The sequence below is a fragment of the Meleagris gallopavo genome, chromosome 2, assembly GCF_000146605.3.
Source record: "Meleagris gallopavo isolate NT-WF06-2002-E0010 breed Aviagen turkey brand Nicholas breeding stock chromosome 2, Turkey_5.1, whole genome shotgun sequence".
NCBI lineage: Eukaryota > Metazoa > Chordata > Aves > Galliformes > Phasianidae > Meleagris > Meleagris gallopavo.
Genome location: NC_015012.2, coordinates 78,496,288 through 78,516,156, shown reverse-complemented (window position 1 = coordinate 78,516,156; position 19,869 = coordinate 78,496,288). Strand labels below are relative to the sequence as shown.

Sequence of the window (19,869 nt, the reverse complement as noted above, 5' to 3'; positions counted from 1 at the left end):
CCCAATATGTCAGCAAACAAAAATCAATGGATTTCAAGTATCTATGGGGTAACAGAATATTTGATATTACTTACCCTGATGGGCGAGTAGCCATATCTAACAAAATGCTTTTCCATTCCCTTCGTTTAAATTGCCAGATTCGTGCTGTTCCATCACGGCTTCCACTCACAAATCTAAGAAAAGGGGAAAAACGTAAATTAGATAATGAAGACCATTGCACAAAAAGAAATGGAAGCTCGAGAACTCAGAACTCAGAAAAGTAAGCTGAAGTATAAGAAGTCCAAATATTGTAAGAATGCTGTACTACCAGATTGAGGTGAAAACACACTTCATGGACCAGTAAAAATTTAAAGGCCTCTAAAAAGTGGTATTTGCTTCCCTAATATGAGCCCTTACAGACTAATAGCACTTGGATCCATAGTGTACCCTGCATAGTTACCACACTGCTCTGCCATTGGGACTTAAGAGCCCAGCAAGCACTGTAACACTGTAATTCACCTATCACTGCATGTAAAGCTACAGAAGTAATTTAAGAGGTGAAAAAACTGAAATGCAAGGAGAACTGAAAGCTGAGTCTCAATTTAAAACACGCAAAATCTATCACAATACTTATTTGAACAACTGTCTCTGAACAGCTGCAAACAAGCTTGAGCTTCTTCCCCATCTTTTCTTCACCTTTTCTGGGGATCAGAAGGACGAGAAAGAGGTGGACAGAGGAACACACACAGCTTGCTTTCCAACTGCTTGCTTTGCAATAAAAGTTTATGTTACAGCATCATTTGAATGAAATGTCAGAAATTTCACAATAAATTGAGGTATGTTCTTTAGCATTCTTCACGTCCAAAATCCAGAACTACAGTGAAGCATTTATAAGGGGTAGCTAAACAAAGACTTGTCTGATCTTGTTCAATAGTTTTCCTATTATCCAGCAATCACTTAGCTGAGAATATATACACATATAAATTTAAAAAAAAAAAGTATTTCTACATTCCTTAATTCACACAGTTCATTGCAATGAAGACTGGTGTAAAGCTGAAAGATATTATTTAAAACAAATTATAGATGTTTTCCATGTTGAGGTTCATATAGTAAAATTAGTTTTTTTTAACTACATCAAGAAGCTGATATTTACAAATTTCCAAGTCAAAACACTAGCTGTGAATAAATAAATGTTTTGCTTACCTGCTACTACTATTAGAAAACTGAATGCTGTCAACTTTGTCCTATACAAAAAAAAAAAAATAAAGTTATCAAAATTGATTCCAAACTAAACAAAACCATTATTTAAATCAAATACATGTGTAATTTTAATAAAGTATTTACAGTATGAAACTCCAACTCTGATATCTTCTCTGGCTGACCTGATCCAAAGAAATAAACCCTAATGATGTGATCTGTACTCCCAGTAGCCAGAAACATTCCACCTGAGAAAAGAAAACACAGGTAAGTAATAATAACAAAAATGGGCAAGCTACTGATAATGAATTTTCAGATGTGCCTAAGATTAAGTATTTAATTTATACTCTTAAAATGTACAGCTATCTCATTTCAGTTTTGTTTATAGCTGATCCTTCAGTAAAACCAAAAAAGGGTAGAAACTCAAAAGTTAAATTTGTGTTTAATTACCTCACATTTGTTGTCACATAAATAGGCATCTGGAGACATATTCCAAAGATTAGCTAACTACAGTGATTTGTTTGTGACTTGGCTCTCACTGGCCTCAGAGTAAATAGAATGGAAAAATAACTCCAGTAATTCTGAAAATACTTCTCTGCCATATTACTATTTTATCTCATAGTGTTATTACACCACATTCTTCATCAATTGCCAGCTCCATGAATCAATGAAGTTCAGAGCATAAGAACCTGTTAACCAATGTTTTCTTAATAAAAGCCCTATAAATTCCATTTTAGGTAAAGTTAACTTTTAGAATTACTCTGGGGAAAAAGGTTTTACCACTTTTTAAAGAATTGTGACCAAGAAACTTCCTTTCAATATGTTATGCTCAACTGTTGTCCAGAACTTCCACATCACCAGAAGTTAATGCAGATTCAGAACATTATTAATATTTAACATTTCTTTTACATTTAATATTTCACAATAACTCAATTTCATCTTATTAACAAGAAATATGCTACAGTAACCGCATTGGACTTTACTTTATTCTCCAAATGGTTTCTTAAACTGAAACAAAGATTAAATAAATAGTCTTTTACCAGCGCTAAAAGAAGAGCAGATCATTTGGACTCCGGGCCGAGGGCGTTCCGTAAACTTTGTTGGCCTCGGACTACAATAAAAGAAACAGTTAAATAATTTCCTAATATGAAATTATTTTTTTCTTAAACAGAAAAGCCAGAATCTTAGAAATAAAGCACAGAAAGACAAAATTAAATATGACAGAACAGATGGCTGCCCATCTATAAACCATTTGCTGTGACTATGCTTCATGATCTGATCTTCGGGAAACTAAGGCACACATATGGACCAAGCAATTGCATGTATCACTCAGAACTGAGCCACAACTTAAATCCATATCTCTCTCCCCTCAAATATTGACATAGAAGACATTTTCCTTTAAGTCACCTGTAAAGTGGAAGAGAAGACATCAGAGCCGGTTACCCAAGGTTCAGTTTTAAACCACTGAGTTTATCAAAGCTCTGGTTTTCTCCTGCTAAACGTGGCTGCTTTTACTAAAAGAAAGAAACAAAGCCTGGCACTCTTTGTAGGCAAATACATACACAAGAAAATGTAAATAAATTTCATATTTTTTACAGTGTTAGAAGATATAGTTTTGTCAGAAAGCACGTATTACTTGCAGGTGGCACTAGTTCCAGATAGCCCCCACAGAGTGTTACAATAATGCCTGGAAGCATTTAAGAAATTTTACTTCATGCACTATGCTTCCTCTCTCAGGTATTTCAGTAGCTGATGTGCAAGCAGAACTAAAGAATCAATGACTTGGCACTTTAAGAACGCATGTATAAAAAACAAAACTAAATCTGGCCCTTCAATCACTTCAGTTCTGCTCACATACTGCAGCAACCCCAGATCAGTAGGTGGCCTTGCACAGCATACCATCTGCAAACTTCGGTCCTTAAAGAATAAACTTGCTCGAGAACAGCAGCATTACACCCACAAGTGTCATCACTAAAGATCTGTTTAACATAAAAGAATGCATATTCATGATTTATCTAAAATTTTCTCTTCTCAAAATGGCTTTTTTTGTTTTCCTCAGCTAAAGGCAGATGCATAAGAGACCCTTCTCCACCTATCAGCTATCGCTAACTCAAAGAAAGTAGTAAGCATTAAACCTTGATAGCGTTTATATACAAACTAAAGTATTAAACGTGCTGTGAATAGCAGTTAAGAATCTTTTCTCCAACTTGTCCATTCAGTACAGGTTTCTGAACCTTCCTTCAGGAGCTAAGATTATTCTTAACATCTCCCTGCCAGAAGTCTTTGCAAGATACATTAAACAAGACAGATCTATCACATAACACAGTTCAAGTCCTTCTTAAGTGAGATACTAACTTAAAATGAACTATCAGATGATTCAATATGCAGCTTACATAACATGGAGCAAGTGTAAATAGATAAATAGGCTGCTGTTTTCTTCCACTGTGGTTTGTGGACTCTGCCTTTGGAGTTAGGACAGCTGCAAAACAGAGCAAGTATGCACTTATGTTCTAGTTCGGATAATCAAATTCTCCAGCTTACATCTCTCTAATGTGTGCTATTTTAGTCATTAGGAAACAAGATTATGGCATTCTTTCACACTACAGCAGAACGCAATCTATATGACAAACTGGATAATCAGTAACTTGGAAGTAAGGGAGGTGGACAAAAGGATAACATCTGGAAAGTTAATTGCTATGTTTTAACAAGCTTTCTCGCTCCAATCATACAAGCAGTTGAAAGATGCTAAGATACCTTCAACACTTCACAGGTCCAGGAATGCCCTGATAAACCATTTTCCTCCCAAAATGAGAGGCTTCCATCAAAACACAACTTGAACTAAGAGCAGCAGTCAAAAAAGCAATTTCACACAGAATCGCAGCATGGCCCAGGTTGGAAGGGATCTCAAGAATCACGAATCTCCAATCCCTCAGCTACAGGCAGGGCCACCAACCTCCCCATTTAATACTAGAGCAGGCTGCCCAGGGCCCCATCCAATTTGGCTTGAACACCTCTAGGGATGGGGCATCTACAATCTCTCTGGGCAGTCTGTACCAGCACTTCATCACTCTCATAGTAAATAACTTAATTTGCACTATTTGCCTCAACCAAGGACAACAATCCCCCATATAAACAGCTCACAATTCATCTTCAATGCACCCTCCTAGTGCAAGAATGATTACACAACCCAAGCCATGCAGTCTAATCTCAACCTGGACAAAAAGCAGCTTAAGCAAGACTTCTCAAAAAACAAACAAACAAACAAACAAACAAACAAAACAACAACAACAAAAAAAAACCACCAAAACTTCATCCAACTTGAGTAGTCTTAGTTTACAAACCACCAATGAACAAGGTCCAGCATATGTGCATTTTAGTGCATGACCAGTTCCCTTAAGATGAGCTGCTTTCTGCACAAAAATGCAGAATTCCAAGTATGCTACCACCTTGAAGACATTTGAGATATTAATGTCTACTTGTCCAAAATAGGAATTATAGAATCACAGAATGGCCTGGGTTGAAAAGGACCACAATGATAATCGACTTTCAACCCCCCTGCTATGTGCAGGGTCATCAACCACCAGACCAAGCTGCCCCAGAGCCTCATGCAGCCTGGCCTTGAATGCCTCAGAAATGGGGCGTCCACAACCTCCTTGGGCAACCTGTTCCACTGTGTCACCACCCTCTGGGTGAAAAACTGCCTCCTAATATCTAATCTAAACCTCCCAGTCTCAATTTAAAACCATTCCCCCTTGTCCTATCACTATCCACCCTTGTAAACAGACGTACCCCCTCCTGCTCATATGCTCCTTTCAAATATTGGATGGCTATGAGGTCTCCCTCTTCTCCAAGCTAAACAAGCCCAGTTCCCTCAACCTTTCTTCATAGGAGAGGTGTCAAAATAATCAGCGTGTTTTGCTGATTTTTTTTTTAATTATTTTTTAAAATAGAGCAGACAAAAAGCAGTATAGTGAGTTCCTCTATCCAAATCTGTGAGACAGTTCTGCTGCTCTGTGCACTTGGTCTGCCAATAACAGACTAACACTGGAAATTCACGATCCAAATAGGTGGCATAAGAATAATGAGAAAACAGCATCTTCCTTGAAGCACTTACGCAAATATTTTGCAGTGCAAGTAACTTAACTTTTGTGCACTGATAACAATTCTACCTCATACCTGAGGCAATTATCCATCAAGTTCCGATGATCCAAGGTTGATTTTCTCTTCTCCCCACTGTCACTTGAAGAAGGATGCAATTCTTGTTCCTTCAACTCTAACCCAGAATAGTAACAGACTAAATGTGGGGGAAAGTGTTGATCACTTTATTTCTTATTTATTTCCCTTTGAAACGCTTTCACTGATCTCTTCATCTACAGAAACAACTGCCTTACCTTCTTTTCTATTTTGAAATAAAAATAATATGACTGGAATGTTACTAAAATGCCTCTGGGCATACCTTTTAACTGCCTGATTGGGAAGCTATTCACTGAAAAAACAGGAGCACACAGGTGGCTCCAAGCAAGTGAACATCATAACACACACCAGTCACAGAAGAATATGAACAGTCAATCATTCGGATGAGGTTCAACAAGGCCAAGTGTTGGGTCCTGCACTTTGGTCACAACAACCCCATACAGCGCTATAGGCTTGGGGATGAGTGGCTGGAAAAGAAAAGAAACCTGGAGGTGTTGGCTGATGCTTGGCTGAACATGAGCCGGCAGAGTGCCCAGGCAGCCAAGAGGGCCAATGGCATCCTGGCTTGCATTAGAAATAGTGTGGCCAGCAGGAGCAGGGAGGTGATCATCCCCCTCTACTCAGCACTGGTGAAGCCGCACTTCGAGTATTGTGTTCAGTTTTGGGCCCCTCACTACAGGAAAGATGTTGAGGCCTTGGAACGTGTCCAGAGAAGGGCAACGAAACTGGTGAGGGGTCTGGAGCACAAATCTTATGAGGAGCGGCTGAGGGAGCTGGGATTGTTTAGTCTGGAGAAGAGGAGACTCAGAGGAGACCTCATTGCACTCTACAACTTCCTGAAGAGAGGTTGTGATGAGGAGGGGTTTGGCCTCTTCTCCCATGCAACGAGCAGGACCTGAGGAAATGGCTGCAAGTTGTACCAGAGGAGGTTTAGGTTAGACATGAGGAAAAACTTTTTCTCTTAGAGAGTGGTCAGGCACTGGAATGGCTGCCCAGGGAGGTCGTGGAGTCACCGTCCTTGGCAGTGTTCAAGAGGCATCTGGATGAGGAGTTACGAGATATGGTTTAGTTTGTGGTAGCAGTGATAATGAGAAGATGGTTGGACTAGATGATCTTATAGGTCATTTCCAAACTTGTGATTCTATGATTTTGTTTAGAGCAACACTGAGAATTTTGTGATCTGCCATTCATCCTATGGCACAAAAATTTACTGTAAACTATCTTCCTGCAGTTTATGAAAACAGAGCTGTTGCCAGAAATCTCCTGTTCAGGCTATATGTGTAAACAAAATATTCAACATGCCTCAATGAATGAAGTTACCCAAACAAGGGGATACCAACATAGGATGCCTCTAATTTCAAAGATACAATTAATATAGCAACAGAGCTACTGGCAAATAGATTGCAGAAATCTTTATGTTTACAAGAGTGAAAGAAATAAACATTTGCAATTAAAAAAAATAACAGAAGAACCAGGATAAGGCCTATAAAAAAAACAAAAAACAAAAAACAACAACAAACGCAAAAAATACAAGAGTCCTCTTTCCTTTGACACTGTTTTACTGGTACTACTTACTTTCCCCCAGCACATCACTGAATGGATGTGGAAGGAATGTGTCATGTTTCCACAGTTCTGGAAGTCAATCTAGATGTAAAGGTGTAAGGAAGAGAAATCAAAGAATCACAGAGGTTAGAAGTGACCCCTGGTCAGACATATAGTCTGACCCTCCAGCAAAAGCAGGTTCCCTACAGTAGGATGCATAGGAGAGTATTCAGGTGAGTTTTGAATATCTCCAGAGAAAGAGACTCTACAGCCTCTCTAGGAAGTTTGTTCCAGTGCTTGGTAATTTCTCAAAGGGCCAATTGCCTCATCTAAAACTACAACAATCCTCACCTATTATTGAGCCAGTGTGTCCATGAACAAGGTCTCCTGGTGAAAAACTACACTGGATTCCTAGTTTCACAGTATCATTAACATCATTTATGATGATCACAGTTAGAAAAGTTTATAGTTTAGAAAACTTTGTAGAACCTCCTGTAATTAACAAGGTTAAGAAGAGATACATGGAGGCTTTCCCGAGTGTGCAACTATTTCACTATGCTACATAACATACAACTATGTTCTAGTCCTAAAAAACGCAAACATTTCTTATTTAGATTTAGTATATGCTTTAGTTTTCATGAAAAAGCCTGAAGTACTTCAAATGCACAATAACTATACTAAATTGGAACAAATGCCTACGAATAGCATCCTACCTCCAGCTGTAGCCGAAACTGGGTGTGTAAGAACAGAAAAAGTACACAGTGATAACTTTCAGTTTCTTCATTTAAGCTTTCGACACATATAATAGTCTATGACAAGGAGATCCATAACTTAGCTGCATGTTAAAAGCCACCTCCTTCTGTCTGTAAATTAGCTAGTTTCAGTTGATACCCTCTAACACAAGAAGAGTCAATACAACCTCTTCAGGACACTACCAAATGTACAGGTTTCACTCATTTCATGCACTCACTTTCCAGACTGAAAAGACATACGTAGGTTACTCCAAAAGTAATGCCTCCTATTTATCTCTATGGAAACCCAACAGATACAAATGGCAAAATTACTCTACTTGATAGAGCACATTCTCAGCTACAAAAATATTATTATTTAAAAATAATTTAAAGAAATCAATGCAGTCAGCACCATCAGTTACACATTTTTGCCAGTGATGAACAAGAGCTTGCATGCTATACTTGCAAAACCTGCAACAGCAGAAGTTACCCACTGTTTCACAGCAGCTATGATGGTATCATTGCTAGCAAAATGTTGCCCATGCAGTCTGTCCCTCCTTGGCCCAAGCAGACAGAAGTCTGGAGGAATCAAATCCAAACTATAACGTCTGAGTGGTAGAACAGTCTACAAGCAGGACTGGCAATGTGCTCTATAGTACTCAAGCTGGTACGGGACTCAGTGTTATCATGTTTCAAAAGAAAAGTTGCTGTCTTTGACTTGATGCTTGAAGTTCAAACCTTCAGCACCAATCATGTTGCGATATAGCAGTCAGAATTGATGGTTTGTCCAGATTCCAGAAAATCCTGGTGGGTCACCTCTTTCTTATCCCAAAAGACAGGGCACATCACTTTACCTATTGAGGGTTACATCCTCAGTGCTGAATTCACATGTCCCCTCTCCACGGATTACACACTTTAACTTCAGCTTCATAGTGGTAACACCACATCTTGTCACTGTTAATGAAGCAATCCAAGAAACTGTCACCTTCAGCCTTGTATTGGTTCAACAGATCCTAACGAATTTGAGTATGGTGCACTGAATGGATCCACCTAGCGCACGCTTTGTGATACTCCAATGTTGCCACCATTGTTTCCAATGCATTCAAGCTAATATTCATCTCCAAAGTTCCCCGTTCATAATCCACCATTTAGCATGGATGAGCTGATTGAGATGCTCTTCACTGAGTGGTGTCACAGCTGTGCATGACCATTCAGAACACAGTTTGTCTTCCATGTCGCCATTGTCACCGCTGAAACAACCCCACTGTGCTTACATCCACTGTTCAGTCTCCATAAACATTCAGCAAATGTCAGTGAACGTCAATAGGTGCCATTTTTTCTGCACGGAAGAACTTAATAACACACCTTGGCTTCATAAGGACTTCCATCTCAGACACCATTTTGTTAGACTGCCCCTCAGCTGTTATCTGTCACATGACAACAAAATGTAATGGAATACTAAGAGGAAGGTTCAACTTCTACTGCCATATCACCGATATCCACCTCTGACATCATAGGCCAACGTAATAAAATAGGAAGCATTACTTTCAGAGTAGACCTCATAGTTTAAAGGGTCCCTCTACCTTCTCAAACTCAACACAGAGAATACCAGAAGAACACTTGTTAAGGACAGTACAAGTTCCACTCACAAAGGTACTCTGCACTCTCCTGGTGAGCAACATGAATTGCTGCATGACTTGGGTTACGAGACTAACTCCTTTCAATTCTGCAACATGCAACTGAACTTTTTTTTTTTTTTTTTTTTAATTTCAGACACTTTTCTGTGGCTATTTATATATGAAAGCATTATTAAAAAAAAAAAACTTAATTCTTTTAATATTTTCTGAGTGTTAAAAATTGTATTCTACATCTACGTAACACCATGGATAGGAATTGAGAATCCTTACCGTTACTGAAACCAGCTCACTCTTATTTAATTTTTGTTTTTTAACTTGAAGACAAATTTCATCTAACTTCATGAGTCACTCAAATTATTCATCTCCCAGCTTATATAGCGTAAGCCATTTAAGTCACATTAATTCTACTACTCTCTAATTAGGAAAAGGGAAGAGATCCTTGCTCAAAACTGAATTATCAGTGATTATTAACTATTTCCAATTTTATGCTCCAGATGTTTTGCAATTAAGAAGGAGAAAAAGCATTTGAAAGCCAATGAAGTTATTTTTAATACTCATAGTAAAGAAACGAATTGAGGGCTCTGGCAAGACTTTTCATATCTTATCCTTTGAAGGCAGAAACTTCAGAGTCAACTTCATCCACCAGTACACAGCCATGAGTGACACCCTCCTTACATGCTACATAAAGAGCAACTAAAAACAGGTTTTAGAGAGAAGAAAATGACAGACAAACAAACCAAAATTAACTCCATCCTAATTTCTTGCTAGGACATTACCTCCTCCCACTAAACCTTAGATTCTCAAGTCTAAATTGCAATCATCATGTAGCACATTTTGTCAAAACTTTCATAAATTTTTCATAGAACAAAAAAGCCAACTTTTACACCGTGTCACTTTATTAAAAGAGCCACAGGAAAAAGTGGTTGTATATTGATTTAACCATACAAAAACCCTCAGTGGTTACTTATGTTTTTAACTTAGTCCTTAAAAGACAAGCAAGCAAGTTATAGCAACCCCAGAAAAAGATCAATCCAACTACTGCACAGACAGTAGCAACCAGTGACAAGACCTTTTTACAACATTTGTATATCATTCTTAATCACAAACAAAGAAATAGCAATAAATAAAATAACAACTAACTTTATTTTAAGGGTGCCAGCATCCCACAGCCAAAAGCATATTGTTCCATCTGCCCCGGTTGAAGATAAGTATCTCTTTGAGCCACTGCATAGTGGAGAGAACTGGAAGGGGAGACAGGGGAAAAAAAAAAAAAGAAGAAGAGGTCAATACTCCAACAACACAGTGCTTCTCAGAATAACTTCCTCCCTTCAGAATAACCTTTCTGGCTTGCTTGAAAAGCACTGTGGCTTCTCCTTCCCCACAACCCAAACTGTACAATAGCAAGCGACTCCTGACAGGAAGCAAAGCAAACTGTTCAGCACTGACTGCAGTTTTTACTCAGTATACTGGGTACTCAAAATCACAGCCTGCAAAGCAATCATACTTCATAACAGAACTGTCCACATGCATCATGCAATTTTTTTTTTATTATTTTTACTTTTCTTTTTTTTTTAAGAAGTTTCTTTTTTTAAGAAGTTTCTTTTCCTCCCACAAATAGATTATGCCTGGCATTTTGCAAGGATCAGATAATGTGACAATAAATGTGTCATTTTTGCAACAAGTACCATGAAAATTTCTTCTTCCTTCACAGCTTAGTTGCTCCATAGACATTATTATTATATGGAATGCTCACTCTTGTGTGATGTTGACTCTTTCAGTCAAAAAATGCATATTGCTACTTAGGTGACTCTGCAAAGCGAAAACCTACCTGCAATGACGTTATAGATGCACTGTGGCCCTGCAGAACTGCTAAGGGTGCACAAGTTCGAAGGCACCAAACTCGGATCATTTTATCACAGCTTCCAGCAGCTATCATGGTGTTCTCGTAGTTCACCGCCATATCAGATATTTCAGCTGCATGCCCTCTCAGGGTAGCCAACAACCTGCCATCATCTGTTGCCCAGATTTTTACAAGGCAATCATCTGATCCCTAGAAATAAGGTAGAAATCATTAGCTGTTTCTATTGTACAGTTCAATTAAACAAAACTCAAGATACTGAGCATTAGATTTTTTGAGCAGAAAAATGATTCTGATAACTATTCCCTTAATCTAAAAATCTTGCTCTGCATCTTAGTTCACAGGAAATCTTATGTGATGAGATGCTGCTTTCCAAAACAGCTGTTCTAAAGACACAACAAGGGAAGCAGAGCAGGACTCTAGGAACAAAAAAACATGCAATAAAAATCCTGTGCAAAGCAAACATCAGTATCACATTAATCCCCGCTTTCCAGCTGTTGGGTATATCTCATCAGGTTTTACGGGAGAAAAAAGTTGGCTTAGACAACCATGCAGAACAAAGGTCTGAAGCAGACACAAAGTCTGAGGAAAACGTCTCCATTCCCCTCTGTCTGCGTGCATATTGTGTAGACTCCTTCTTGAAGCTCTGCAATTCAGAAGAAATTACCTCAGAAAGCCAAGCTTCAGAAATACCAATATTCCTGAGCCTGAAATTGCCAAAACCCTAAGTAAACTGTTGTAAGAGGAAGTTACTCTGTTAGTTTATACTTTATTTAACCTAAACTTTTCTCCTCCTTACCTATAGCAGCTATAACAGAACAAAAACAACAACAAAAATAAAACTAACACCCTCCATTGATAAATATGAACAATGACCCAGTCTTTCCTTTATCTTTACACTGCAACCTAAGGCATGTTAGAACACTTTAGTAGCAGGTATCATTTTCCAAAATTTAGAACAGAGCCACAACAGTTTTTTTGAGCATTTATTTTCAGTTTTTCCAATATCATCATTAGTGTGTTACCATTATAAATTAAAAACAAAATAAAAGATAACCACGCATTCTAGCGGAAAGCAGAATATAATTTCTGTAACTTCTGAATTTTACCTGAAGTAGGACCTCAATGGACATTTTACCCACAGTGCAGTAGCAAAAGTATATATTAATCCAATTATTTGTCATGAATCTCAAAATTCCTTCTGAATTACCTCAACTTCTTCAAATTTTACCTCACAAATCGTAACAAATATCTGCAGTTTTTGGTTTTTGCTTCATCGTGTTAAGATTGCACGGCCTTGAAAGCCAAGCGCTGAATAGTTTAAATTTTGTTAATTTTATCTCTTCCTCTGTATCAAACCCTTGAAACAATCACTTTCTTCCATATCACTTTTCCTTTCTTTTGATTCAGACCCATTGAGGTAAGATCCAGTGAATGAACCTAATACAAATTTGATCTACCATTATTGCAGCATTGAATTCATCTCAAATATCTGCATGGAAAGAAAGTACACCGCTTTCAGGAAAATTTTGTAGTCTATAGGTAGAATCAGAGACTCCCCAGTTAAGAACTTGTACAAGAAGAAAGAAGACCCAAGGATCTCTTAAATACTGTTGCAGCTGTTTAAGTGAATTTAAGTGTAATTGTGAGCGTTTAATGCTTTTGAAAAGCTCAAAATCTCACTCTACTGAATATATTTATTCAGGCTAGTTTTACTTATCACCTGATTTATTCACAGTAAGTTACCGAGAAATGAAAGAGTAGAAAAATAACTGGGAAATACGCTCAGTAGTTCATATTTTCAGACTTACCCCAGTGCACAATTTAACAGGCTCTAAACTTGCTGTTTAGAGCTTACAAATAAGAGTTAAAAGAAAAAAGGGCAGCATTTCTTCCTCCAAGCTGTGAGTTTTAAACAGATTGTTTTAGTCCCTTTGCTTCCTTAAAATGAACATACAAGCAGGCTATAAAGCACCCATACTACTCAACTAAGGTGTTTTCAAACTCTACATCGAGCCCAAACATTTAATTAAAAATTCTCGTGCTCCCAAAGTAAGAGTCATCAGTGCACCAATATCTTTGAGTCCTAAACATTCTTCAGAAGTTTATATTGTTCTTTTCAAGAACTGTTGTACTACAAGTTTTGTAAATGACAAGAGTCCTTAACAGAAAGTGAAATATACTTTTGCTTCAGATTTTCATTACAAGAAGGTTTTTCTGACAGCTCCCTGGGCCTGAGAATGTTTAACTGAAATTTGGCCAGTAACATTATCTACTTAATGCAACAATGATCTGAAAAGCATTATAAGGTCAATCTGTTCTACTGATTACACTGTAAGATTTTTAGCATGAAAAGGCTTGCATATTTGTCTTAGAAGTATAGTTACAACCAAAAAAAAAAAAAACCCAACCTAAACACAGAGGAGATAAAAAGGGTGAAGTGAGTGAAATTCATGTGATAGATATGATAAATAATACTTTCACCCACAAAACAGAGACTTGAAGCAAGAAGAGAATAGGGATCCCAGAACTTCCAAAGGAACTCAAAACCTCCAAACACTCCAGGAGAGTGGGGATGGAAAACTCGCAAGTGGATTAATCTCTTACGCAAAGCAATAAATGCATGAGAACAGAGCCAATTCACTAACATTAATTACTTGCATCACAGGGTAGAAGTCTCAAACCACCAGTCCCGTTTTTCTTGGAGCTGCACAAGTAACACTCTCTACAGCACTGTACATATCACATAAAACATGCTTCTGCAGTTCTCACATCGTAAGGATCAACATTATGAATAAGCTATTCACTTACAGCTTGCAGCCATTCCACTGGATGAACAGATTGTTCAAAGAAAATAAGTAAACAAATAAAAGACAACCCAATAAACTAACCTTGCATTACAAGACCCCTAAAAAGCTGCTTGCAGAATGTAACTGATGGAGAGCAATCTGTGCATAGATAAAGAGAGACGTAAAAGAGTCAGAAACAAGGGTGGGAAAAAAAAGAAAAGAAACAAAGAGAAAGAAAGCTAGCTTTAGGACCTAATGCCACCTGGAGAAACCTCAGAGGTCTATTTAATAGCAAACTGAGGAAAGCAGATCAGCATAAAATCAGACTGCTTCCTACCAGCTGGCTCCAGGACAGCTATAGAGGCATGTGCTGTACCTCTCCCCTGTAGAGGAAAATTAAACTGCTAGCAAGTCTCAGCAAGAAAAATGACTAAGGTAAGTTATAAATTCCGTAGCATCTTGGCAAGATAGTAATATTAGAGCTCAAATAAATCCATGAGATTCTGTCTGAATTGAATGGGATAATTCACAACTCTTAAAATATTGTTCCAGTTGTACCAGCAAGGGCATCAGCTTACACCACAGCTTCTGTTTCCAAGGTTATGTCTGCAACTACTACAAATTATGTGCCTATTAAAAGCATTTGTCAAAAACAAATCCTAGAACAGGCTCAGCCCCTACAGAGAACTGATGACAGCATTACCAAGGTATGGAGTAAAACTGGTTTACTTTCCTACCATTACAGAGACTTGTGGGCTGCAGTGAAACTGCCAAAAACCATACAGATCGGTCTCTTTCCAACCACAGGTTATTACTCTCCCCTGCTTATTATTATTCCCTAGAAAGAGGATCTCAGAGGAGACGGGAAGATAAAGATGAGAGAAATAACGTTGGCAACTTTCTGACTTGGAAGGATTAAGCTGTACAAGAACCAGAGAAGGCAATGCCTGTCCCTACCGCTAGCATGTGGTTCCAAGAGATTCAAAACAAACAAACAAACAAAAAATCTCAAAAATAGTAAGGTTTCCTTCTCTGAAGGCTGACAGTTCCTTCAGGTGTGCCTTTGCAAGTGAAGCTGTATTCATTGCAGTTAATTTGAAAACAGAAAACACCAAGTTTGTATACTGGGAATATTTTTGTACATTCAGAAAAAAAAAAAAAAGAACATCTTAGAGACTGATCTTTAGAAATCTCTTGTGAAATCTTTAACATAAGGTAAATAGGACCAGTCATTGCATGACCCACTAGCTAGCAGGAAAATGCTTCATGTCCTGTTTTCGCCGTCGTTAGGTAAACCAAGAGTATCTTCTTCCTAACAAAGATAACATCTCTCAGAACAGTATGACTCAAAAATGTGCTGAGATCACTTTTTCTTTCTTTTAATTTGAAGCAGCACATAAACAGAACTTAAACGTGGAGGCTTTCAGGCCTTCAGAGGAAAGGAAAACGCAGCTTCTACAAACAATCATAAAACTAAAACAATCTCTTACCTAGCTAACGTTGTACTTAAATGTTGGAGGTTATAGAGTAAAATCAGAGCAAGAATAATTCCCTATTGATACACACAAATTTATATGCTGGTAACAGACACGTCTAGAATGAAATCTGTCTTCCTTTTGTTTATAAATTCAATGATATATGCCAACTTAATCAACAAATTACATCACCACAGCAACTAGAACTTGGATTTTACTGCAATATAGAATAGAACACTTCGGTATTCCGTTTGTCAACAGACATTTAAACATCTACACAAAGAACACTGGATTTATCCAATAACGCTGAGGTAAAAGATTCTGATCCAGCCCCACAGAGGAAAACCCATCAGCTACAATTACTTTCTATGGACACTTTATTCAACACCGGATTGAAATAATTTCAATCTGAACCCAAGACCTTTTTAAAGCAATTATACCTCGGACACCATTTTATCTCTTAGCAAAGGACTGCCAGCAGAGCTCAGGGGTTACAGAAGCACAACTGCTCCCCTCATTTTATTCCAGGTTCTTCTACTTTTCATTTAGAAATAAACTGTTGTTATAGTCAAGAGAAATGTCTCTCTAACCACTTTAAAGTCACACTGCAAAACACAAGGGAATGTGCAACTCTACTCTTCATTACAAATGCACTCAAGGGAGCTTTAGTAAGTCCCTCAAAGAGGACAGATTTAAGGAACATGGGATTTAATAAAATGATGAATCATAAGACCTTAACAGGGAGTTTCAGGCACTTCAACGAAACACAAACAGAAGTTTCTACGCAGAGCTGAACAGGACGAACACTGGGGATTTTTATGCTTGCACACAAAATCCCTAACCCATTCTGCCTTGTCACATCTAAAATAAGCCCACAACATCAGAGCAACACTTTTTCTGACAGGTGAATCATGCACAAACTAGAGGAGATGGTAAGAATTTAATGCCTATGACTGTTGAGGGACTTAGCTTGTCAATGAAAGCTAAAGAAATATTAAGAAAATCTCTACTACGAACAAGTAAGCAAACAGAAGTCTGCCTGTACTTCTTTAAGTGCCACAGTCCCCACAGCTATACATTCTTCCACACAATGAATTAAATAAATTGTATGTGGGCAGAAGGGCAAATTGTATTCACAACAACTTTAAAAGCATGTGAGAAGTTCAAACTGCAACAGTGTCAAACCAAACTGCACTTCCACCTTCAGAGCTCAAGTTATCTGTCATGGCATTCCAAAGAGTGCAAACAAGCTCCCAAATCTACAAACTCACCGCAAGAATCCAGTAATTGTGAGAAAGCAATAAATGCAGCCAAGAGCATCCCAGATTGACACAAGGTGTGCATTTATATGATCCTTGGCTTTACTGAAGTTGATTCCTTACTAAGGAATCCAAATTACACTGATGTGTACCATTTTTCCTAGTTCCCACTCTTTAGAAAACTTGCATTTTCAGTACTGATTTCAGACACACTCAGAGTAAAGAACAAAAAGACCAAAAATAAACCAAACCGCCAAAGCAACACAATGAAATTAACTATAAATACTTAGAACACTGTTACAAAAACCAGTTCCTGGGATCTCACGGATCACAATTCCTCATAAACCAACATTTGTTAAAAAACACTGCTAATTTTCAACCTTCTATCATCAGTGCTGTATAAATTTACCACCAGACTGTTTACAGTCATTTAAAATGTAATAAAAGTTACAGAAAAAGGCTAAAATAATCTAACTACAAACCAATTATCTACCCTGACTTCTAAAATTCCCTGATAGCAGTCTGTTCTTTTCTCTATGCCTTTCCTAGAGAAGTCCAGGAGAAGAAAGAATTTGCACAAGGTAATTTCACGGAAAATAACTGCAGTTTTCTGACTGAACTGCATGGATCAGCAGTCACCAGCACATTCAATATGATGAATTATCTTAACATGTAAACTGGCACCGTTATGAAAATGCATCTGAAAGTAACAGCAGCAAAGCATTCATCTGGTACTAATAGACGTCAGTACACTCAGGTTTGGGAAGCTATGCCATCTATACTCTAAAAAATTAGACAAAAAAAATATTTGTACTCACAGTAAATATTCGCCTTCCAGTCCGGTCGAAAGTTACACAGTATACAGAAGATAAGTGTCCTAAAATTCGTTTATGCATCTTCATATGTTGATAGACTGCTGTTGGAACAAGGCGTTCAAGTCTGTATTTTCCATTCAGTTTTCTTGAGAATAGGGTATCCACTACCAAATGGGGAAAGAAAAAAGAAAAGATATTTATATTGGGTTCATAAGCCAAAACACACCTGCAGAAGAGCAAGTTCAGCACTGCATAACTAGCCACATGAACACCTTACTACAGTAACTCTCTCCATTTACCATCACTGGGGAAAAATATAACACAAAAGCAGCCTATGGTACAAACATTCGAAAAAGTACTAAAGTGCAAGGCAGAGCATGAAGATATGATACGTCAAACCCCCAATTTTAATTGCCCAAATGTATGCTTCTTATTTTATACCTAGAATGAGGCATTCAAGAGGACCAAAACAGCTTCTACACAGGAGTAAACTACCTCAAGTTTATGATGCATACAAGTATCCATATAGCTATTAACTGCAGACCAGTAAACATTCAAGTCTTCTACATGGCAACCTGTTTTTAGACAACTACAATCGCTTACTTAATCTTTAAAAGACAGCTCTTGTTTTGAAGAATATTACTACTTACTATGGTAAAAAAAAAAAAAAACAAACACACAACAAAACAAGCAAACAAAATCCAAAAATGAACAAACTTAGTAAATTCTCATGGAAAGTTCTGATTCTCCGAACAAAGTTCTGTTAGTTAGCACTTGTGTTATTTTTTTTTTTTCCCCTAGTTATAAGCCAGGGAGGTCCAGGAACCTTTGTTGAAACAAAATGGAAATCTTTATTCAAAATAAACACCAGTGTTTCCAATTTTAAACTGCTATTCACACAATGATAAAGCAACAGAGTATAGTGTTTGAATGCATGGATACACACAGATACACAATTAGCCAAACAGTTTCCCATATCGTTATCAGAACAAAAAAAAAATGGCAACATATTTATTTTTCATACAACTGTGGCCAGCAATATGCAAGAAGTAAAAAACTAAAAAATAAATGCCCAGCAATATCCACAGCATCACACATGAAAACAAAGACCTATCACTTCCAAGACAGGTAGTTGCTACTGTTATTATTACTCTGGTTAGGCATTCCTTACACTGGACCAAGGCAACACCTGTACTAGTGAAGTAAGCAGGACCAGGGCACTGGTCTGGGTGCTAAATAACCTTCACTCATTAGCTTCAACTGTCTACAAGCCTCTCGCATTGCCTGGCTTTGCCCAGGCAAATGAGACAGAAGTTCATGAGTCAGCACAGGTCAAACTTCATTCAAACTGGATAGCAGCTGCTCTACATAGGAGCAAAAGCACTTAGTGGTATGGATAACTGCCAAGTCTATTGGCTTCAGGCCATGAGAACAGCCTTGAAACATTTAGGTTACTGCATACGTAGCCCAAGGATTCAAGGAAGTTTTCCTTGTTCAAGATGCTTTGTGAAGGAGCAGGATCATTAGCTGTAGAGTGAAGCACCAACTCAATGGGCCACTACTGCCTTAAGGCTCTGCTATAACCTCTTCAACCTACCCTTATACGAGAACAAGATGCAGCTGCATTTGCTTTGTAACAAAGCTTTTCCTTGCCAAAAGTCTACTTCAGAACAGCAGGAAACCCAGATTAGCTCAGTCACAAGATAAATCCAGTTTCTGCTTCCAACACATCAACCTACAGTAAAAAGACATCCCACATCCACCACAAAGAATAAAACAAAGTAAGAAAGGTATTTGTCACAACAATGAAGTGATCTTCCACAATCTCAGCCTATTCAGAGGTTATCTTTTATTTGCTCTTAATACAAGATGATTCTTGCTTAGAAATCAGCAAGATTCCAAGCAATGCCTTCAAATCAATTCATAGCTCACATAACAGAAAAAAATTTAAGCTAGAAGTTTGATTTGTAGATATGTTCTGTCAGTACGTTTAAAAACAAGTGGATTCTTTAATAAAAAGCAACAAACAAACTCATCCAAGCATTTAACTTCTAACATCTGAATTTATGGAAAACTCTACAAATGTAACAGAAATCAATTTCAAGATAGATAGATAATTTAATTTAATAATCTCCATTAGTAAATAAACAGAGCTTAAGCCAATATTTTTGCTGATATTCTTGTTGCTGTCAAATAGTGATAGGCAACTTGCTACAAGTTCACAGGTCTCTGGGGATCTCAACAGATGAAGTGTCCCCAGTTCAGTAACATCAGCCTACTGCAAAATAGGAGCAGCATGCAGTGACAGTGGAAATAAGAAAACTGAGTCTCACAAATTTGCATTGCCCAAAATTTATACTTAAAAAAAAAAAAAAAAAAAAAGACAATTAACC

The 19,869-nt window shown here is 37.7% G+C and overlaps 1 protein-coding gene across 1 annotated transcript in view; it reads right to left on the bottom strand.

Annotated features, from left to right (window-relative positions):
* Positions 1 to 19,869, bottom strand: part of PHIP (pleckstrin homology domain interacting protein) — a 92,672-nt gene that overhangs the window by 65,196 nt on the left and 7,607 nt on the right. Inside the window, 7 exon segments of the mRNA XM_031552556.1 lie at positions 75 to 173; positions 1,183 to 1,223; positions 1,324 to 1,424; positions 2,217 to 2,287; positions 10,421 to 10,521; positions 11,109 to 11,330; positions 17,480 to 17,640. Of these exon segments, the coding sequence (XP_031408416.1) occupies positions 75 to 173; positions 1,183 to 1,223; positions 1,324 to 1,424; positions 2,217 to 2,287; positions 10,421 to 10,521; positions 11,109 to 11,330; positions 17,480 to 17,563 (719 nt within the window). The 5' untranslated portion in view covers positions 17,564 to 17,640.